The following is a 23695-nucleotide window of genomic DNA, read 5'->3' on the forward strand; positions in this document are numbered from 1 at the left end:
AAAGTCTTCTCCTGAAATGACAAGAGTGACGGGAGAGGAGTAAAGTTCATTTGAAATTGCCTCCCAGATAAGGGAGCCCTGGTGGGCAGATGCTGAGCTTGTTCAGGGCAGTGTTTCTCATCAAATTCTTAGCATTTTGGGGTGAGATACTTTTTCATTGTTGAAGACTTATCTTACACATTATGGTATATTTTCCTACTAAACTATCAGTTTTGCTCACCAATTATTTTAACAATACACACACAGAGCACGCACACACACACACATTTCCAAATACCCCTAATTGAGTAATGCTTGTTTGTTGGATTTAAAAAATGCTATAGTCACGAGGAATTTCATACGTGTACCTTGAGAAAGGAGGTTGGGTGATGTATGGGTTAACAGTTTTTGTATAGAGACGGGTGAGTTTAGATCTAGAGAGTACAGACCTGTTAGTAGGATTTATTTAATTAAAAGTCAACTAGAACCCCTAGTATTCTGAGAAGGAAAGAATATGACCAAGGTTTAGAAAGTATTAATTATACAATAGAGTGGAACAAAGAAAAAGTTGAGAAGGAGGTTGCTAAAGTATATGATGCAGTTTGAAGAGTTAGAATCAAGATTTAAAGTATCGACAGGGCTTTAACTTTTTCTCTTTAGAAAGGAACAATAATCTCTATTCAGAAGAAATTTTAAGATATGATAGGTTGTCAGAACAGAGTTGTTAGTACTTTGAAATCCATATAAATTTAGAAATAAACTTAATATATTGGATTGGAGGATGCAGCTCTATAAAAACAGAATAGAATTTGGTCAAGATGAAGGCAAGATGAGAAATTTCAGTTTCCAAACCAGTGATCCAAATCTGTCTCGGGAAGAACTGGCCAGACACAGGTATCAAGATTCTGTCGTTGAGGTCGCCTCAGGCTGAGAGTGGCAGCAGTTTGTGTCATTGAAAAGTGCTGTGAATGTGACAGCCACACTTCAGAATGAGAGAGCGCTGCTGGTAATGATTGAGAGCTGAGGAATGGTACTCAGGAGAGCAATCAGGAAAGTCTGTGTTAGGAAAGAGAGAGGTGAATAGTGCACCAAAGTGTCCTGATGCCTGTGCTCTTGTTTGCCTCTCACAGCACAAATTGACCCCGGAATATCTGGAGCTCAAAAGGTACCAGGCCATTGCTTCTAACAGTAAGATCTACTTTGGCAACAGCATCCCTAGCATGTTCGTGGACTCCTCCTGTGCTTTGAAGTATTCAGATGTTAGGACTGGAAGAAAAGGTTCTCTGCCCTCTAAGGAGGCTCTTGAACCCTCTGGAGAGAGCCCCATCCAAAACAAGGAGAATACAAGTTGATGCAACAGATGGAAATGTTCTCCAGTATCAAGATGTGGCCCAAGGGGTTAAGTGGGAACAGTGGTTACACAACTCTTCAGATTTACAGAGAACCCATGCTGTCTGTTCTGCCTCTCCTGTGGTCGTCCTGGTTTATCAGCTGATTGCAGGAGAGAACTAGCTGTCTGCACCCAGATGGTCTTTTCAGCCGCAGTTTTATCAACTATCCTGAGTGTGTTCCTTTCTAAACTGGTACTCATGAATGAGAGAAAGTCTGATGCTAAGATACTGCCTGCACTGGAATGTTAAACACTAGATATATAATAAGCTGCGTTTTTCTAAGCTGAAATCTATTGAATAATGTTTACATTGGTCCCTGGGGAAATGTGTGTTCAGCCATTCAAGAGATTGAGGCCAGAGAGAAGATGGCCATAATGTGGTAAGTGTAATGAAGACTGACTGCTTCGGGACCCAGGCTCTCTCTTTGGGGTCCAGTCCTGGCATTCATCCCTGTGATTAGCATCTAGTCCACAGAAGTTCTTCAGGAAATGATCTTCTGCTTGAGCAACCATTTACTTGATAAAATTCTCACCTGTTTGATTTCCTGTAGTCAAGATGGTGGCCTGCTGGGACGTGCACCCTGCCACCCAATCAGAGATTCTTCAGAGAGATTCCTAATCATTAGTTTATTGCTTTAGTAAGCTCAGAGATAGAGCTTGGTTTGAAGTTTGGGGTGAGATGAAACCTTTGCTTTGAACCAAAGCTCTGGGAGACATGCATTATCCTCCATTAGGTGATGGATGTCTGTGTCACTGCCTCAGGCCATATGTGACAAGGTGCCTGGTTTTTAGCCACAGACAGCTCCTTATATGTCACCTCTCAGCTCTGACCAAGAGTAGAACAAAGACTTTAACCAGAAATAGGAGCAGTATCCAGTTCCTAGCTGTTCACTGCACAGTATTGTATCATAACTGCAGGAAGTTTTTATTTTTAAAACTGGATTTGGGGTGCTTTCATTTCCCCCAGTACCTCTGCCTAAAGGTCAAATCCTGGGGCTGCATGGTTACTAGCCCACAGATTCTCCTTCTGAAATTGTTTGAAGAGTCCACATAGGGTGGAACAAGGAGTAACCTAGAAAGCATCCTTGGTCATCTTGGTCTCTGTCCCTCCTAGCCCAGAGATGCTAAAATCGAAGTTGTTCCCCAGCTTTTACCTCACCTAGGAGATAAGGATTATTCCAGTGACTTCCTGGGCAGCCAGTGGATTTAAATTTCCATGGGAAGCTGGTAAGAGTTAGCCTGTGGCTATGGGAGATCTATTTCATCTGGACCTTTTTTACCTTAAGTTTCCTGAATCAGTGTGCCCTGTAATTAGGCCATAGTTTATTCAGTTTTAAGACACCTTTTATGTATGCTACATTCAAGCCAGACAGAAAATTCATGGGACCACTTCCAGAAACCTTTAAGCTAACTATCAGTCTCATGACAGCCTGTGGGTTGTGCCAAACACTTAATGTGGGAAAGGAATCCCAGATTCAGGGTCTTTTCCCTAGGCCTTATCCTATAAAGGCATTCGTAATATGGAAAGGATTTTTGTTTTTGCTCATTTAATTATATACATTCTCTTTATGAATGAATTTTACATTCTCTAGCCCTCTTTAAAAGGTCTTTGGAACTATATAATGAACTGTCATATATGTTGCTGCATATAAATAATGATTGTTGTGGGAAGTCTGGATCATTGACCTTCATGCTTTCATTCCTAGAGATGTTTCCTATTCCTATGAGCTAAAAGCTGTTGCCCCAAAGTGGTGGATGTGGGTTTTCTTACAAGCCACAAGCCGTGGTGGCAGAGTTGAGGAACAGGGAAGTAGCACTGTGAAGTTTTCGAGAAAGGACTTTTGTTTAAACTCTCCATGGAGTGTGCTTCCCTGTGCTCACTGGAGCTCTCAGTCTGTCCCCCCTTCAGGGATGTTCCTTTTGGTAATCTTGAAGTCTAAATTTATATGTGAAATGCTACCTTTTTAAAAGAAGACACTAAATAAAATTATTTTACTATCAGTGATTTGTGTTTTTCCCATGTGTCTCCATTCTTCTCTGTTGCTTATCTTGCTCCTTAAGCTGTCCTGCCTGTTTCAGCTCAGGGGCCAGTTTATTTATTAGTTTATCTTACTGTAGACACTCTTCTTACACTCTTCCCAGAAACCTCATGTAAGAATTTTGAAAGCAGGGTTTCCATTCTTTGCTGACTCATGGAATTTAACAAGGGACGTTCAGATGCTTTGTGGGATGTAGCCAGCAGCAGAGAAGGGAAGGGGGAGGATGGTGCATCATGCCCCTCAGGGACGGCCCAAGAGCTAAGGAGGGGAGGGGCATTATCCTGAGGTGGGGAAAGACAAGCTGTGCATCATAACTTTATGGGATCCACTCCATGCTATCCCACATCTGTGGCTACAAACCAGGGAAATTGAATTCAAACTGATTATCCTTTAGGCTTTTGGTAAGGCTTAGAATGAAGTGATTTAGATATAAGTGATTTCTTCTACTCTGTGGGGAAGGAATTTTGTGAATGAGATGTTGTGGCCTTGGGATTAAGTCCGCGATGTTTTCATGCAAGGGTCTCTGGGATTTGCTCCCACTGAGCTCTCCAGCCCAGGTGCTTGAATGTACCTTCTGTCCCTTTGCATGTATTACTCCATCCACCTGGTCTACTTTTTTTCCCTTATAGCTCTAACCTTGTTAACGCCTATAGAGTCTTCACGTCTTCAGAGAGAGCTCCTGGAACTGCCTGCTCAGGTCAGACCCCGCATTGCCCTGTTTTTAACCGCATAACCTCACATTACCTGTTCTCACAAATGTTTAGGTCTCTGGGTACAGAGACTGTGGCCACGCTCTTCCCTGGGATAATATCTGTTGCTAATACTTTGCACAGTGCTTGGCACATATGAGTTGGTCTGTTATGTTGCCGGAAAGAACAAAAGGATGAGTGTGAAAGGCAGGTCAGTGAGCAGTGGGGGAGAAAACAAGGACACAGAAGTTAAGCTAGAGTGTCCATGTCAGGACTTAGTGTGTAATGATGGAAAATTGCATAATGTTCCAACTTGTTGACATGTCCTTACAGAGCTTGTCAGTAGGTTGAGCAAGATCTGTTTATGCACTTGGAATAGTGATTTGCAGTGCTGTTTGTTGGGGTGCACTACTTCACCCAGCCTTTTGGAGTCAATATATGTTTCTCCCTCTGAGTAGACTGTAAATTCCTGTGATGGACAGAGCGCACAGTGCTGATACAGGTGTATCAGAAAACTCAGATTGAATTATGTCTTCAGCATCAGTGACCTAAGCGATAGCTGGATTTTAACCTCAACCACAGCCCTCCAGGAACATCTCAGCAAGCTGGGCCAGCTTCTCAGCTTTCCTCTGGTCTGTTGTCTTTATATAAGCATTTAAAGTTAGTTTATTGTTAATTCATTGCTCACCACCCCCCCAAATGCCCATTATTCTATAACTCAGAATGACATTTTACTTATTTTCCTAACCATATTTCTTTGGAATTAGTGCCTTTCATCTTTTTTTCCTATTATCTCCTATCCATTTTTCTATCTTCCATCTGCCATGGGCTGAATGTGTCCCCCTAAAAGTCATGTTGAAGTTCTAATGCCCCATGTGATGGTGTTTGGAGCTGGGACCTTTGAAAGGTAATTAAGTTGTAACGGGTGATACTCTGTTTATGAATTAGTACTTTTATAATAAGAGACACAAGAAAGATGTCTTGCTGGGCCATGTGAGGCAGGAAGAGAGCTCTCACCAGACAGCAAATCTGCTACCACTTTGGTTTTGGACTTCCCTGTATCTAGAACTGTGAGAAATGAATGTTGTTTGTTTAAGCCACCAGTTTTTGGTATTTGGTTATAGTGGCGATTAGGGTGATTCAGCAGATTAATAGGCAAGTTGTAATAGTGTGGTGAGCACCAGAGCAGGCTAGTCACTGCATGCAGGGTGAAGGTCAGTACAGCCTGATGGTTTCTAGGAGGAAATGTCGGGTCTGAGCTGAATATTTTAAGGATACACAGGAGGCAGCCAGCCACCTGAAGAGAAGGATAATGGTGAAATGTGTTCCAGGCAATAGGAGCGCCAGATGCTATTTTATTTTAAAATTCAATTCCCTGGGTCTCCAGTGCCGAGCATGCAGTCCCCATGTTTTTCACTGCAGGGTTCCTCCCACACTTTGGAAGTTGCAACCATTCTGCACATAACTCAGATATGCACAAGAATGCATATCCTGAGGGATAACCCTCAACCACTGGAAGAGGGGAGCACAAATGCTCAGAGAGGAGGTGGCCCCTAAAACCTTTTCGATGGAGACAGCAACCCTCCTGACACAACAGGAGAAGCAGTGTGCTTCAAATAAAGTAGAGCAAATGTTTGGGTGCCTGGTGTGTGCCAGGAAAACGAACTGTGTTACGTATTAGACCAGCAGTGAACAAAACAGTAGTGAATAAGACGTATAACCTTTGTTCTCTTAGAATCAACAGACTCATGGAAAGGTAGCTTTTAATCAAAGAATTCCAACTATGATAAGTTTATATAAATGGGAGAAATGTAGTACTAAGAGTATAAAAAAGGAGGAGGAGATAAAGAATGAGAAAGTGTAGCTAGCCAGTTAAAGATCAGGGAATAACAACAACAATTTTTAACAAAATTTTTTTTATTGGGCGAAGGATCTCTAGACGTTTCTTCGGAGAAGATACTCAAATGGCTAAAATGAACATGAAAGATGTTTAACATAATTAGTCATTAGGGAAATGTTGATCAAAACCATAATGAGGTAGCACTTTATACCCATTACAGTAACTGTAACAAAAAAGACAATAACAAGTATTGGCAAGGATGTGGAGAAATTGGAGACCTCATACATTACTAGTAGTAGTGGAAACTGGTAGTTATTTTGGACTATGTTGTGACAGTTCCTCAAAATGGTAAACATAGAATTAACCATATGACCCAGCAGTTCCACTTCTAGATACCCACCCAGAAGAATCAAAACACGTCCACACAAAATGAACTGTGCTTTAAAAGACTGAATTGTATGTGACTTCTATCTCAATAAAGCTGTTATTTTTAAAAATGCTCACATGTGAAGCCTTATAATGTGAAGATCTCAGTTCAAGAACCTTCCAGGAATAGACCAAAGTCTGATAACAGGTGTAACATTAGCAAGAGTAGGAGCAGCAAAAAATGAGACTGGTAAGGAGGGTGTCAAGAGGGGAAGAGGAATGTGGTGGGCCTTCTGAGCCTTGTTACTTATCAGTGATATTTCCAAAGGTTATACACCTTCAAGCAAAACATTTCAGGATTTGAAATTTAAAGCACAATAACATTTATATTAGCATCCCAAACTATGAAATAGGTATAAATCTAACAAAGTATGTGTCTGTTAAGATCTATATAAGGAAAACTACAGAACTTCAGTAAATCAATGAAGAGTTGATACAGATGAGGACATTCCATGTTTGTGGATAGGAAGACAATATTGCCAGCGTGTTAACTTCTTTCTAACTTGATCTGTAGATTCAATGCAATCTCAGTTAAAATCCCAACAGGTTATTTTATGAATATTGACAATGATTCTAAAGCATATATGGAGAAGTAGAATAGGTGGTGTAATAGTGAAGAACCAATTTGGAGGCCATGACCTAAGTTCAAGACTTATAAAACTACAATAATCAAGACAGTGTGTTGTTGGCAAAAAAACATACAGAGACAAGTAGATTAGTGGGACAGAAAAGAAAGTCCAGAAATAGACCCACATAAATATAGTCAGCCAGTCTTTGTCACAGAACAAAGGCAACGCGATGGAGAAAAAATAGTCTTTTCAACAAATTGTGCTGGAATAACTGGACATACACATGCAAATACGCCACTCTGGTTCAGGACTTAATAGAGGCAGGGAGTATATGAGAACTCTGTATCTTCTGCTCAATTTGGTATAAAACAGCTCTAGAAACAAAATCTTAGTAATGAAAGGTCTATTAAAAATCCACGAATTAAAAAAAAAAAAGCACCTTTTAAGGTTTTTAAGTAGGGCAACTGATTAGGTAACTTGAAAACTGCCCTTTCTGAACACGTTTACCAGTACAACGTTTTCAAGCATTTCAAAGTCCATAATTGACCTCATTGTGGAATGTCTGCAAACAAATGTTTGCAAGCAACTCAGGATAATCATCAGTGGATACTGATTTCACAGAAGGTTCTGGAAGGACTACAGCAATGTATAAAAAAGTGTTAGTTGCTCAGTTGTGTCTGACTCTTTGCAACCCCATCGACTATAGCCCACCAGGCTCCTCTCTCCATGGAATTCCCAGGCAAGAATACTGGAGTGGGTGCTGTTCCCTTCTCCAGGGGATATTCCCAACTCAGGGATCAAACCTGAGTTTCCCACATTGTAGGCAGATTCTTTTACTATTTGAGCCACCAGGGAAGCCCATGTATATGTATATAAATATGTATATGGGCTTCCCTGGTGGCTCAACTGATAAAGAATCCACTTCCAATGCAGGAGACCTAGGTTCAGTCCCTGAGTTGGGCAGATCCCCTGGAGAAGGGAATAGCTACGCACTCCAGTATTTTGGTCTGGAGAATTCCATGGACTGTATAGTCCATGGGGTCACAAAGAGTGGGACAGGACTGAGCAACTTTCACACTTCAAGCTAATTACCTCTACCTAGGTTCTTCATGCCCAAACCTATCACTGGCTGTGTCTCCATCCCAGCGTAGTGGCTCCATCCCAGCTTATTAGCCCCACATCTAATGCATATATGAATGCAGCCTAATAAGGTTGTTTAATGGAAGCAAATAGTCTGCTATGGAAAAATACAGAGAGTTCTGGAATTAGTGAAAAATAGTCAAGTTGAAACAATGAATTTTAGTGCTAACTTGGCTCCCACTTCTTTTGTTCAGGTTTTCCTACATCAGTGCAAAGGTGATACTTTCCTCTTCCACCTGCTTGTTGAGGGCAGATTGCATTTCCCAGAGCAAACCACAGCCATATCTCTCACCCCTCGTTCTCTCTGTAGTGTGCCCACCACCACTTCCCCATCAAGAAAGGAAACCTAATTCCTGACCGTTTGGATTGGGGTTGGCTTTTGGGAATTACTTGCAATGAATAAAATGGTTCTAATGTTTTCTATAATAAATAGTAGGAAACCACAGTAGGTTTTTTTAGATTTTGAAAAATGTATTATAACAAATTCGCCATAAAATATTGTCTAGATTCTGAGACATTGCTATTAATAGTAAGATTTATCTCAAAGAATAAGTCAGCAAAAGCATTAATTATCTTAAATGCAAATACAAATGAGAACATTTATCAAATACCAACTAGGTAATTGTTATCTTTATTATGGTAAAATATACATAAAGTATATCATTTTAACACTTTTAAATGTACAGGTCAGTGGCATTAAGCACAATCACAACTTTGTACAATTATCACCATTATCCATTTCTAGAACTTTTTAAAAAATTCGCTATATTAACAAAAGTTTTCCCACAAGGCCTTTTACTGGTTCGTGGGCTGATGAAACCGAAAGTGCAGTGTTGTGGCTGCTGCCAGGAGTGATTCTCACCTTCACCTGTGCCAGTCCTCGCTATGAACAGAAGAACAGATTACTTGGTTACTGAGGAAGAGATCAGTCTCACTAGAGGACCATCAGGCCTGGGCTTCAACATCATCGGTGGGACAGATCAGCAGTATGTCTCCAATGACAGTGGCATCTTCGTCAGCCGCGTCAAAGAGAATAGGGCTGTGGGCTCTGGATGGGTGGCTCCAGGAGGGTGATAAGATCTGCTTGGTCAATGGCCAAGACCTAAAGAATCTGCTGCACCAGGATGCCATAGACCTTTTCTGTAATGCAGGCTATGCTGTGTCCCTGAGAGTGCAGCACAGGTTACAGGTGCAGAATGGGGCCAGTTCAGTTCAGTCGCTCAGTCGTGTCCGACTCTTTGTGATCGCATGAATCGCAGCACGCCAGGCCTCCCTGTCCATCACCAACTCCTGGAATTCACCCAAACTCATGTGCATCAAGTCGGTGATGCCATCCAGCCATCTCATCCTCTGTCATCCCCTTCTCCTCCTGCCCCCAATCCCTCCCAGCATCAGGGTCTTTTCCAATGAGTCAACTCTTCACATGAGGTGGTCAAAGTATTGGAGTTTCAGCCTCAGCATCAGTCCTTCCAATGAACACCCAGGACTGGTCTCCTTTAGGATGGACTGGTTGGATCTCCTTGCAGTCCAAGGGACTCTCAAGAGTCTTCTCCAGCACCACAGTTCAAAAGCATCAATTCTTCAGTGCTCAGCTTTCTGTAGAGTCCAACTCTCACATCCATACATGACCACTGGAGAAACCATAGCCTTGACTAGATGGACCTTTGTTGGCAGAGTAATATCTCTGCTTTTTAATATGCTGTCTAGGTTGGTCATAACTTTCCTTCCCAAGGAGTAAGCGTCTTTTAATTTCATGGCTGCAATCACCATCTGCAATGATTTTGGAGCCCCCAAAAATAAAGTCTGTCACTGTTTCCACTGTTTGCCCATCTATTTCCCATGAAGTGATGGGACCAGATGCCATGATCTTTGTTTTCTGAATGTTGAGCTTTAAGCCAACTTTTTCACTCTCCTCTTTCACTTTGATCAAGAGGCTTTTTAGTTCCTCATCACTTTCTGCCTAGTCCATAAGGATGGTGTCATCTGCATATCTGAGGTTATTGATATTTCTCCCGGCAATCTTGATTCTAGGTTGTGCTTCTTCCAGCCCAACGTTTCTCATGATGTACTCTGAATATAAGTTAAATAAGCAGGATGACATTATACAGCCTTGACGTACTCCTTTTCCTATTTGGAACCAGAATGGGCCCATAGGACCTCAAAATGAAGGGGAGCCAAGTGGTGTTACCATAACTGTGGTGGTGCCTTTGTTTGCCCTCACCACGGTAGCAACCTGGGCCTTCACGAGATACCAGCAATAACTTTGAAAAACTTGCTTTCTTCCAGTGTTCCCAGAGAAGACACATTTCTCTCTCTCTCTCACCCTCCTCTCCTGCCAGTCTTCCATAACTTTCCCTCTACATAGCCAGCTTATGATTTAAAGAGACTGCTACCCAACGAGAATCTTCCTATTCAAAATCTCTGAATCCTCATATTCTTATGGGAGAGTAAAGGTATTGTTTGAAGGAAACCTGAAAGAAGGACTTGCCTAGAAGAGAGAGTTACATATTTTACTAGGACCGCCAATGAAAGTTCAGCTACAACCTCAAAAATGTGAAAGGTCCAGTCTTCCCATCATCCTGCAGTATTCCTTTTTTTCTTACCTGGTGTGCGTCAAACGCCAGCTGTAATAAGAGGAAAAAAGGACTTTTCTCTTAAAAAAAAAATTTCCCATAAGGAAAGCACCAGATTGTTTCACTGTAGTATTTTATCAAACTTTTTAGGAAAAATAACACGAATCTTTTAATTAAAACTTTAAAAACTCATTTATTAAAAAGAAAAAATGGAACATTTGCCAAATTACTTTATCTGGCTATCAAATCTGATGTTAAAACCAGACAAACACATTACAGAGAACAAAATTGCAAACCAATACTCTACATGTACATGAGTACAAAAATCCATAACAAAGTAATGGCAAATCAAATTCAGAAAATAAAAATGTTTTACTACATCATGAGAAAGAAGAGATGTCCATCCTAGGAATATAAGGTTAGTTTAACACTTTTAAAAACAATCATTATAGATTGCAATTTAAAAATTTGGCTAGCTTTTTAAAAATTATTGAAGTATAGTTGCTATACAATAGTATACATTACAGGCATACAATATAATGGTTTGCACATTTCAAGGGTTATAAATATTGGCTATATTCTCCATATTGTACCATATGTCCTTGTAGTTTATTTTATACCTAAAAGTTTGTACCTTGAAATCCCCCAGCTTTATAGTTAATGTATTGTTAGTGCTTAAAGGAAATAGTACATGAAAGGAGAGGCTTAAAAAATCAAAAATTGCAGATTTTGTGAATGAGAGGTAGGAAAGGTATGAATCCATCCTGATCTCAAGCTTCAGGAAGGTAAATACGACCCAAACCAATTCCAGGTTGTTTGTTTGCTAAGTCCAAGAACTCAGACCAGCCTTTGACTTAGAGATCATACCCCGGGTGTGTACAAAACTCTGCTAACAAGCAACCCAAACAGTTACTAACACCGAGTAACCAAGATGGAACGACTGGAAATCACTACTCTTGCTCTTGTGATTTGTGTCACTTGCCTGGTTTTTCTTTTTGTGTGGAAGAAAAGTCACAAAGGTTTGGGAAAGCTCCCTCCTGGTCCAACTCCCCTTCCCATCATTGGGAATCTGATGCAACTAAACCTCAAGGACATCCCTGCATCTCTTTCCAAGGTAAGGGGGTTTTATTAGGGGCTGGTCATCTCCAGGTAAAGGGGAGTCACCTTCAGATTATCTTTGTGTCATCTTTAACTTTTCTTATTAATAGTTTTACTCACTGCTAAGGCACTTTGGTGTATCTATTTCTGTATTACAAGACAGATGTTCTCCCCCACCCCCTTTATTTTTTTCTGAATTGGATCACTTTAGAGGTGACAGTGAAGTGTGTTAACCTGACCTGAGATACAGATTGAATTCTAGTGAATGGGAAAATTCTGAAGTCAGAACATATTTTAACCAAAAGTCTTCTAAACCTCTCTGCATGTAACACTAACCAAAAGACAATCAAATGTAAAAGAAAAATGTAAATAATGTCCTTTTATGTTATTATTACTATTTCAGACTAATCTATGGGATAATTTGTGATCCTCCTTTTGAAGAGTGATCCTCACACCTTGCTCTCACACAACTCAGCTCTGCTCCCCAACTGACATTCACTCCTTTGAGTTCATTGTGCAAGTATACATTCTCCAAAAATTCCCTAATTACTGTCGTCTGACCAATGAATAAAGAAAGTACAATGTGCACGCGCACACACACACGCACATACCGAGGAATATTATTTCCCCTTAATGAAGGAGGAAATCTGTCACTGACAGCAACATTGATGAACCTGGAGGATATCCTAAATTATAGAAGCCAGGCACAGAAGGACAAATACTATATGAACTCACTTACATGGGGACTCTAAAAGAGTCATAGAAGTAGGGAGTAGAATGGTGGTTGCCAGGGACTGGGGGAGGAAGAGAAATAGGGTGATGTTCAATATTGCTGTAAAAAAGGAAAGTCAAGTTGCCATAGCTAAAAGGGAATGGAATCCTGTGCATAAGCTGGAGGATTGGGCCTTTTTCGGGGCATGGAGAGTCATTTATATTAACAGAGAACTATGTATATGGGTACAGATTCAAGTGAACAAGAAGCTATGGTAGCAGCACGTGGACATTCTCTTCCTTCTATTATCTCTGTGAAATAGGGAGCAACATCATCAGCTGAGGGTGAGGTTGGAAGGGAAGGGCCTGATGTTTTGTGCCCCAAAGTACAGAGAGACACTCCTTCAGAGGAACCAAGAAAGTAGTTTCATTCTCCTTGGACAGAGAAAACAGAAAGTAGCAAAATTCTCTACCATTTAAGTGTAAGTTTTAAAAAGTGTAGGAAAGGCAGAAAGAAAAAAGAGGTGGCAAGTTCAGTAAGTTTTGCCATTTAAGAATTTTACTTAAAAAAATGGAGGATTGTAATATGCATATGGATCTTTAAATGTAACTTTATTTTTGTTCAACTAGAACATGAACATGTTTCCATACCATCATACATCTTCACATAAGTACTTTCAAATGGCTACTTTAAATTCACATGCATGGATGTAAAATACATTTGAAAACAAATCCCTAGCTGGCAGCTGTTTTAGTACTCTATTTTTCCCCTTGACACAATGCTATCATAAATATGTAATTTCATTCTTTTTAATACCTACTAAGTAAGCTCTCTTTGTCTTGTCATGGCTGCTTCCTTCTCATCTCTAGTTTTTTCTTAAACGTCACCTCCTCATAGAATTCTCATCTATTTTGTTAAGTTTTCCCATTATCATCTAGCATAAGTACATTCTTTACCACTTTCATAGAATCATGTGCAGCTTGTATTGCAAATGTAGTTTGTTTTGCGCCTGTTACTTCCACTAGACTCTAAGTTCCGTGAGGGTTCCTGGCACAATGTCTGACAGAATATAATTGCTTAGTAAATATTTATATTGCTCAGTGGTTGCATGTATAGATGAAGGAAAGAATGAATCCATGACTGTAGCCCAGGTTAAATGACTGAAAGGAACTTAATGGAGCAAAGTCTAAGCTACGTGTGAATCATTAGTTAATTCCCACCAAAGCCTCCAATGGAGAGATTTCACAATAGCCCTTATAGTTGTTTGCATCTCTTTACAGTTGGCCAAACAATATGGACCTGTTTACACTCTGCACCTTGGATCCCAGACCACTGTGGTCTTACATGGATATGAAGTGGTGAAGGAAGCTCTAATTGACCAAGGTGATGAATTCCTTGGCAGAGCACATTTTCCTATTATTGACGATACCCAGAGAGGATATGGTATGTTTCAAAATACAAGTTAATTCTTTTTAGCAAAAAAGTGTGATTAACCTAATGAGTATCTGTTTTGCAACAAGCGATAAATTAGATGCTGCAATACTGCACTGCAATTCAGATACTAACTACTCAGAGTTAGTCTATACTCCATATGTTAAGTATGTGTGTGTGTGTGTGTGTGAGCGCGCGCGTGCACATGCATGCTAAGTCGCACACGCGCCTGCTAAGTTGCTTCAGTCATGTCCCATTCTTTGTGACCCTATGGACTGTGGCCTGCTAGACTAATCTGTTCATGGAATTCCCCAGCCAAGAATACTGGAGTGGGTGGCCATGCCCTTCTCTAGGGGATCTTCCCGACACAGGAATCAAACCCAGGTCTCATGTCTCCTACAGTAGCAGGCAGTTTCTTCACCACTAGTGACCACCTGGTAAGCCTTACGTTAAGGGCATCATTCTCCAAAAGACTACCCTCGCTTCTATTGTCAGCCACAAGTTCAGAGGTCTCCAGATTACCCACACTTATAACCAGCTGGCTAAAAATTCAGGGTTTCCATGACCACCTAGGTTCAATAATTTACTGGAATGACTCACAGAACTCAGGAAGATGCCATACTTACAATCACAATTCTATTACATATGAAAGCTACAAATGGAGAGACACGTTGGACAAGGTTTAGGAGTGCCCCAGATGCAGAGCTTCTGTATTCATTCTCTTGCAAGGAATCAGAATGCATTGCCCATTCAATGTGTTGGTATATTCACCAACTCAGAATCTCATCAGAGCTTCGGTGTCGGGAGGTTTTCACTGGAACTTCATTACTTGAGCACAGTTGATTGATTGATTGGCCATCTGACAGAACTCAGTCTCTAGCTTCTTCCATTCCTTGAAAGTCCTAAGGTCTGGCTGATACCACTTGGGTGAAAGCTTCAGTTCTCTAAATACAAAGTTCATCTTTCTGGGGCCAACTCCATCTTGACAGTGTTAAGGAATCTACCATGAGTTACCTCATTATCATAAACTCAAGTGTGATCCCAGAGGCTCAGCATGAATAACAAACTTCTGTGTTAGAAGTGGGAAAATCCAAGGATTTAGAAGCTGTGTCCCATGAATGGGGACAAAAAACAGATTTTTTTTTTTAATTGTACAGCAGATACTCCGAAAATTCTATTGAGATAAACATCAAAAACAGACTCCAAGTTCCCTTTAAGATAAATCTGCAAATATGATTGTGATTTTAAAAAAAGCAATCTGGGAACATTTTGAAAATAAAAGTTTTTACCCAAAGGTCTTACGATTTAGAGAGCCATGTTTGGGGTGTCATTTCACAGGGTACAAAGATTGCAGTGACATAGTGGCAGCAACAACAAACAGATGACTAGGTACAGAAATTACTGTGTTTTCAATGTCAGCTCCTGGTGTGGGACTGGTGGGGGGATGGAGAGGTGGGAGTGAGGGGGTGGAGAGAGGGTGGTAAGATCAGAGTGGTAACACACAGGGAGCTACAGTGGTACTTAGTCAAGTTCAAGTTCTTCAGTGGGACAACAGGCTCACAGATAATTATTTTCTTACTATGTTTCAAAACTTAAACATATGAAGTATTACACAATAAAAAAAACCTAGGACAGCCTGAAAATCTCCTCTAATCCATTTAAAAATTGTAAAATTGCAAGCCCCAAAGAAATAGAAACTTAATTCTTTTCAAAGCATATTTATGAATAATTAATTAAATATTATGCAGTGTACTAAGTGATGAAAGAGAAACAATTTTTAATCTCTCTTACATTAGATATACATGCTTACCTAAAGAAGCAACCAAACCTTCCCTCTATTTCTTCCCATTTTTTTTAAAAACAAGTTGATTACGTTGGCTGTGTGTGAGGTTTGGAATTAATTTTTTATTTGTTTATATTTGTATCTGCAGAATCTTCGTTGCTGCACAGGCTTTCCCCTAGTCGCAGCAAGTGGAGGCTGCTCCTCGTTGTGGTTCGTGGGCTTCTCATAGCAGTGGCTTCTCTTGCTGTGAAGCACGGGCCCTGGGGTACGCAGGCTTCTGTAGCTGCACCGTGGGCTCAGCAGTTGTGGGTCCTGGTCTCTAGGGCACAGGCTCAATACTTGTGGTGCACGGGATTTTTCGCTCTGTGGCATGTGGAATATATCCTGGCTAGGGATTGAATCCATGTCTCCAGCATTGGCAGGCAGACTCTACCACTACCACCAGGGAAACCCTGAAATTAATTTTTAACTGGAGCAGAAGGTATTGGGCTGGATTGAGCTCAGTTCAGTTCAGTTGCTCAGTCATGTCCGACGCTTTGCAACCCCATGAACCGCAGCATACCAGGCCTCCCTGTCCATCACCAACTCCCAGAGTTCACTCACACTCATGTCCATCGAGTCAGTGATGCCATCCAGCCATCTCATCCTCTGTCGTCCCCTTCTCCTCCTGCCCCCAATCCCTCCCAGCATCAGGGTCTTTTCCAATGAGTCAACTCTTTGCATGAGGTAGCCAAAGTATTGGAGTTTCAGCTTCAGCATCAGTCCTCCCAATAAACACCCAGGACTTATCTCCTTTAGGATGGACTGGTTGGATCTCCTTGCAGTCCAAGGGACTCTCAAGAGTCTTCTCTGACACCACAGTTCAAAAGCATCAATTCTTTGGTGCTCAGCTTTCTTTAGAGTCCAACTCTCACATCCATACTTGACTACTGGAAAAACAATAGCCTTGACTAGATGGACCTTTGTTGACAAAGTAATGTCTCTGCTTTTTAATATGCTGTCTAGGTTGGTCATAACTTTCCTTCCAAGGAGTAAGCGTCTTTTAATTTCATGGCTGCAATCACCATCTGCAGTGATTTTGGAGCCCCAAAAAATAAAAGTCTGACACTGTTTCCACTGTTTCCCCATCTATTTCCCATGAAGTGATGGAAGTGGGTGCCATGATCTTAGTTTTCTGTTGTTGAGCTTTAACCCAGCTTTTTCATTCTCCTCTTTCACTTTCATCAAGAGGCTCTTTAGTTCCTCCTCACTTTCTGCAGATGGTGTCATCTGCATATCTGAGGTTATTGATATTTCTCCCAGCAATCTTGATTCCGGCTTGTGTTTCTTCCAGCCCAGCATTTCTCATGATGTACTCTACATAGAAGTTAAATAAGCAGGGTGACAATATACAGCCTTGACGTACTCCTTTTCCTATTTGGAACCAGTCTGTTGTTCCATGTCCAGTTCTAACTGTTGCTTCTTGATCTGCATACAGGTTTCTCAAGAGGCAGGTCAGGTGGTCTGCTATTCCCATCTCTTTCAGAATTTTCCACAGTTTGTTGCAATACACACAGTCAAAGGCTTTGGCATCGTCAATAAGGCAGAAATAGATGCTTTTCTGGAACTCTCTTGCTTTTTCCATGATCCAGTGGATGTTGGCAATTTGATCTCTGGTTCCTGTGCCTTTTCTAAAACCAGCTTGAACATCTGAAAGTTCACAGTTCACATATTGCTGAAGCCTGGCTTGAAGAATTTTGAGCATTACTTTCCTAGCATGTGAGATGAGTGCAATTGTGTGATTGAGCTCAAGAGGGGGAAAAAATTGCCGTTTTCACAACTCTGAGAATGTTGGTTTTTCAACTTTCCTATAAAATTATTGTTACAGGCTTCTCACTTGCCTGTAATGCCTGTAATGGTGATTGGTTGGTTTAGTCACTAACTTGTGTCCAACTCTTGTGACCCCATGGACTGTGGCCTGCCAGGCTCCTAGCCTATGGGATTCTCTAGGCAAGAATACTGGAGTGGGTTGCCATTAATTCAGCTTTTCTTTTCCTAAAACTTTCTATCCTGGAAAATAACAAAGAGAAAAGCCATTCACTGGTATTTTAGTTTTCCTTCTGTATTAGTTTCCTAGGGCTGTCATAATGTACCAAAAACTGGGTACAAACCTTAGGATGACAGAATTTTATTGTCTTACAGTTTTGGAGTCTAGAAATCTGAGATTAAGACGTTAGTGAGGTTGGTTCCTTCTGAGAGCTTGTGAGGGAGAAAAGGTTTCCTGCTTCTCTCCTGGCTTCTGGTGCTTTTCTGGTAACTTTTTTGTTCCTTGACTTGTAGATGTATTGCCTTAATCTCTGATTCATGTTCACATGGCATTTTCTGTTGTTTGCATGTCTCTGTGTCCAAGTTTCCCCTTCCTAGAAGCATACAGTCATGTTTGAACATTCTCTGGCATTGCCTTTCTTTGGGATTGGAATGAAAACTGACCTTTTCAAGTCCTGTGACCACTGCTGAGTTTCCAAGTTTGCTGGCATATTGAGTGCAGCACTGTAACAGCATCATCTTTTAGGATCTGAAATAGCTCAACTGGAATTCCATCACCTCCACTAGCTTTGTTTGTAGTGATGCTTCCTAAGGCCCACTTGATTTAGAATTCCAGGATGTCTGGCTCCAGGTCAGTGATCACACCATCGTGATTATCTGGGTCATGAAGATTTTTTTTGTATAGTTCTTCTGTGTATCCTTGCCACCTCTTCTAACTGTCTTCTGCTTCTGTTAGATCCATACCATTTCTGTCTTTTATTGTACCCATCTTTGCATGAAATGTTCCCTTGGTATCTCTAATTTTCCTGAAGAGATCTCTAGTCTTTCCCATCCTATTGTTTTCCTCTATTTCTTTGCATTGATCACCGAGGAAGGCTTTCTTATTCTCCCTGCTATTCTTTGGAACTCTGAATTCAAATGGGTATATCTTTCCTTTTCTCCTTTGCCTTTGGTGTCTTTTCTTTTCTCAGCTTTTTGTAAGGCCTCCTCAGACAGCCATTTTGCCTTCTTGAGTTTTTTTCCCTTGGGTATGGTCTTGATCACTGCCTCCTGTACAATGTCATGAAACTTTGTCCATAGTTCTTCAGGTACTCCATCAGACCTAATCCCTTGATTCTATTTGTCACTTCCACTGTATAATCATAAGGGACTTAATTTAGGTCATACCTGAATGGTCTAGTGGTTTTCCTTACTGTCTTCAACTTAAGTCTGAATTCCGCAATAAGGAGTTCATGATCTGAGCCACAGTCAGCTCCCAGTCTTGTTTTTGCTGTTTGTATAGAGCTTCTCCATCTTTGGCTGCAAAGAATATAATCAATCTGATTTTGGTGTTGACCATCTGGTGATGTCCTTGTGTAGTCTTCTCTTGTGTTGTTAGAAGAGGGTGTTTGCTATGACCAGTGGTTCTCTTGGTTGACTATGACCAGTAAGTGAACTGTGAACATTCAGATGTTCAAAATGGATTTAGAAAAGGCAGAGGAACCAGAGATCAAATTGCCAACAGCCACTGGATCATCAAAAAAGCAAAAAAGAGAGTTCCAGAAAAACATCTACTTCCACTTTGTTGATGATGCCAAAGCCTTTGTGTGTATCACAACAAACTGTGGAAAATTCATAAAGAGATGGGAATACCAGACCACCTTACCTGCCTCCTGAGAAATCTGTATGAAGGTCAAGAAGCAGTAGTTAGAACTGGACATGGAACAACAGACTGGTTCCAAATTGGGAAAGGAGTACGTCAAGGCTGTATATTGTCACTCTGCTTATTTAACTTATATGCAGAGTACATCATGAGAAACACTGGGCTGGAAGAAAGACAAACTAGAATCAAGACTGCAGGGAAAAATATCAATAACCTCAGATACGCAGATGACGCCACTCTTATGGCAGAAAGCGAAGAGGAACTGAAGAGCCTCTTGATGAAAGTGAAAGAGGAGAGTGAAAAAGTTGGCTTAAAGCTCAACATTCAGAAAACTAAGATCATGGCATCTGGTCCCATCACTTAATGGCATAGATGGGGAAACAATGGAAACAGTGACAGACTTTATTTTTGGGGGCTCCAAAATCACTGCAGGTAGTGATGGCAGCCATGAAATTAAAAGACGCTTACTCCTTGGAAGGAAAGTTATGACTAACCTAGACAGCCTGTTAAAAAGCAGAGACATTACTTTGCCAACAAAGGTCTATCTAGTCAAAGCTATGGTTTTTCCAGTAGTTGTGTATGGATGTGAGAGTTGGACCATAAAGAAAGCTGAGTGGTGTAGAATTGATGCTTTTGAACTGTGGTGTTGGAGAAGACTCTCGAGAGTCCCTTGGACTGCAAGGAGATCCAACCAGTCCATGCTAAAGGAAACCAGTCCTGAATATTCATTGGAAGGACTGATGTTGAAGCTGAAACTCCAATACTTTGGCCACCTAATGTGAAGAACTGAGTCATCTGAAAAGACCCTGATGCTGGAAAAGATTGAAGGCAGGAGGAGACAGGGATGTCAGAGGATGAGAAGTTTGGATGGCATCACCCACTCTATGGATGTGAGTTTGAGCAAGCTCTGGGAATTGGTGATGGACAGGGAAGCCTGGCATGCTGCAGTCCATGGGTTGCAAAGAGTCAGACACAACTGAGCAACTAAACTGAATTGAACAGTCATATTGGATTGTACCCACCCTAATCTCATTTGGCTTCCCTCATAACTCAGTTGGTAAAGAATCTGCCTGAAATGCAGGTGACCCCAGTTCGATTCCTGAGTTGGGAAGATCCACTGGAGAACGAATAGGCTGCGCTCTCCAGTATTCTTGGGCTTCCCTTATGGCTCAGCTGGTAAAGAATCCGCCCATAATGCGGGAGACCTGGGTTCGATCCCTGGGTTAGGAAGATCCCCTGGAGAAAGGAAAGGCTACCCACTCCAGTATGCTGGCCTGGAGAATTGTCCATGGGGTCACAAAGAGTCAGATAGGACTGAGTGACTTTCACTTTCACTAATCTCATTTTAACTTGATTACCTCTGCAAAGATCCTATTTCCAAATAAGGTCATTATATTGGCTGTAATGACCTTATTTAGAAATAAGGCTGTAATTCATAGATACCAGGACCAGGACATCAACGTATTTTGAGGGGAAACAATTCAACCCATAACATCTTTGTAAATGAAATATCTGCTAAAATGCCAGATAGCTTTCTGGCCTAGTGATCTTTGAACTGTGTAATATAGCACTGCAGATTTTGTGTCTAACTAATCAAGTTGTTGAAATATTTCCTGTTAACCATCAACTCACTATTTTACCCAGTGTCTTAATCTTTAAACATTTATCTCATTGGTGAATTGCAACAGCTCGAGTCCTTACTTTACCTTACTCATTCAATCTATACACCAGTTTTAGATGCCATTGTTCACTCACTAAAATACAAAATTTAAAATAACTTGGTACTCTTAAAGGTATGGCTAAATAGCCATTCATTCTTTACCTGCTGCTGCTGCTAAGTCGCTTCAGTCGTGTCTGATTCTGTGCGACCCCATATTCGGCAGCCCACCAGGCTCCCCTGTCCCTGGGATTCTCCAGGCAAGAACACTGGAGTGGGTTGCCATTTCCTTCTCCGATGCACGAAAATGAAAGTGAAGTTGCTCAGTTGTGTCCGACTCTTAGCGACCTCGTGGCCTGCAGCCTACCAGCCTTCTCCGCCCATGGGATTTTCCAGGCAAGAGTACTGGAGTGGGGTGCCATTGCCTTCTCCGCATTCTTTCCCTGGAAGAGTGCAGATGCTATAACATTTTTGGAAAGTAATCTACTATATCTACGGACATATAAACTGTAGAGACCTATTGAGGAATCTAGTTTACAAAAATAGAAGTAAACAGCTATGTAATTATTCACCCATGCACATACTTGCCCCAAAACAGTGAGTGTGGAGAGGGCATTGCTTCCTTGGAACACTACCCACCAGCAGGGATGCAGGTGCGATAAAGAAGTGTATGTTTTAAAATACATTTACATTATAGGTATACATTCTGAACAAAGCGAGAAAAATAGGAAAGTATTCCAGTTATCTCTTGTGTAACAAACCACCCCAGACTCAGGGATGTAAAACAGTACCCTCCACCCCCCAGCCTTTTTAATGCTCAGGGACTCTGTGATCAGGAATTTGAATAAGACATAGTGGAATTGGCTTTTCTCTGATCCACAAGGCCTTGGGCCTTAGCAGATATCCTTTTGTGTTTCCCAAATAAAGCTGCTAAGGGTGATTCGAATAGCTGAGGGCTGAAATCACATGGAGGCTTCTTCGTTTACAAGTCTGGCTTTTGGGGATGACCCAAAGGTTGAGCTCAGCTGGGCCTGTCAACAGAGCATCTGCCAGTGGCCTGCCCATGTAGCTTGGGCTTCTCGCTGGTACCTGGAGTCCAGGAGGGGGCATCCTGAGGAAGCATGTGAGCATTTCAAGCTGTGAAGCTTCTTCAGACCAAATCTCAGAACATAGAACCATTTTATTCATTGCAAGTAATTCCCAAAAGCCAACCCTAATCCAAATGGACAGGAATTAGGTTTCCTTTCTTGATGGGGAAGGGGTGGTGGGCACACTACAGAAGAGAATGAGGGGTGAGACATATGGCTGTGGTTCATTCTGGAAATGCAGTCTGCCCTCAACAAACAGGTGGAAGAGGAAAGTGTCACCTTAGCACTGATACAAGAAAACCCGAAGAACAGAAGTTTAAGTGGGAGCCAAGTTCTGCAGTGGAGGCCAGAATTAGAGAGACTTCTGCATTGAGTCACAGACAACCCTGGACCAAAGCTGAACTCTATTCATAGAAAAGAAGAGACTGACTTCTGTGTGTGAGATTCATATGTATAATCCCAGATCTCGACTCTCCAAAAGCTTTTTAATTTAGAAATAGGGATATAGGTTCAGTCACTGGGTCAGAAAGATCCCCTGGAGAAGGAAATGGCAACCCATTCCAGTATTCTTGCCTGGGAAATGCCATGGACAGAGGAGCCTGGTGGGCTATATAGTCCATAGGGTCACTGAGTTGGACACAACTTAATGATTACACAACAAAAACAAGATGTCAGATTTCCCTCTGAAATAGATATTATCAAGAGCTTTGGCCTTAAACTTTTAACTGACAGCATCAGTGAATCAAAGCAGCTTTCACATAGCTCACTTATTGTAATCAGTCCCTAGAAAATATTTTAGCACTCTCCCGCTATCACCTTTACCTGGCATCTACTTGAGCCCTGGAAGAATTCAACCATCTTCTCTGTGTTTGTACTCAGAAGATAAACACAGCTAGAGAAATTCTCTCAATAATTACACTGACTTCCCTTTAAATTAATACCTTTAAACCTCAATTAGCCTCTTACTACATATTTCTCTGTCTGGCTCCTTTTTCTACTCGTATTCACACCCCCACTATGCATTTCCTCTCTTAGAACCATTGTATCATAACTCATTGTAACAACAGAAGCATCAGAAAGGAATTTTCTGTTTCTTAACGTTTTATCTGTAGGTCTATCTGCCTCTGCACCCACACTCTGCTTTTTTCCCTGGGTTACAATAGACAAATGTCCCTATAGCATCTCACCTTCACAAGGATCTTACTTCTTTGGTAGTGCCTTCTCCATCCCAGATTATCCATTGCTGTCCTTTTGTCTTAAAAGCCACTTGCCTTTCTTGCCTTATTTGCCCTGGTTCCCAGTGCTACAGGTACTGCAGACTGAAATTCCCACAGCTGGCTCTGGCTGAGATCAACTAAAGAGAGGCACTGGCAAGAGGCTGGGGAATGGAAGGAGAGCCAGAGGTCCCCCTGTCTGTGCCTCAGATAGCATCTCTTACAAGAGCTGCATGTCCCCCATAACTCCAGCTCCTTCAGAACAGGACCACTCTGGTTCCAATTCTGGCCAGGTAACCCCAGCCATTGAGCTCCTTTGTCCCTTCCATGGGAAGATGGCAGCAGTTTTCTGCTGTTGATAATTATCAGTTGTCTGGCTGTCCCTGGTTTAACCTCTCAG

General features: G+C 41.4%; 2 protein-coding genes and 1 pseudogene across 3 annotated transcripts in view; all 3 read left to right on the forward strand.

Annotated features, from left to right (window-relative positions):
• The window catches only part of ERLIN1 (ER lipid raft associated 1), a 41733-nt gene extending 38363 nt beyond the window's left edge, over window positions 1–3370 (forward strand). For both annotated transcript variants that reach the window (XM_070363884.1, XM_070363885.1), the window contains one exon: window positions 1110–3370. In XM_070363884.1, coding sequence (XP_070219985.1) covers window positions 1110–1331 — 222 coding nt within the window. In that variant the 3' untranslated portion in view covers window positions 1332–3370. The remainder of the gene's footprint in view (window positions 1–1109) is intronic.
• A 5453-nt stretch (window positions 3371–8823) lies between these two features.
• On the forward strand, window positions 8824–10897 carry LOC102282437 (synaptojanin-2-binding protein-like; annotated as a pseudogene).
• Window positions 10898–10908: 11 nt separating this feature from the next.
• The window catches only part of LOC102282716 (cytochrome P450 2C23-like), a 28486-nt gene continuing 15699 nt past the window's right edge, over window positions 10909–23695 (forward strand). The window contains exons 1-2 of the mRNA XM_014477084.2: window positions 10909–11759; window positions 13736–13898. Coding sequence (XP_014332570.2) covers window positions 11577–11759; window positions 13736–13898 — 346 coding nt within the window. The 5' untranslated portion in view covers window positions 10909–11576. The remainder of the gene's footprint in view (window positions 11760–13735; window positions 13899–23695) is intronic.

The sequence above is a fragment of the Bos mutus genome, chromosome 26 (genome assembly GCF_027580195.1).
Source record: "Bos mutus isolate GX-2022 chromosome 26, NWIPB_WYAK_1.1, whole genome shotgun sequence".
In the NCBI taxonomy this organism is placed as follows: domain Eukaryota; kingdom Metazoa; phylum Chordata; class Mammalia; order Artiodactyla; family Bovidae; genus Bos; species Bos mutus.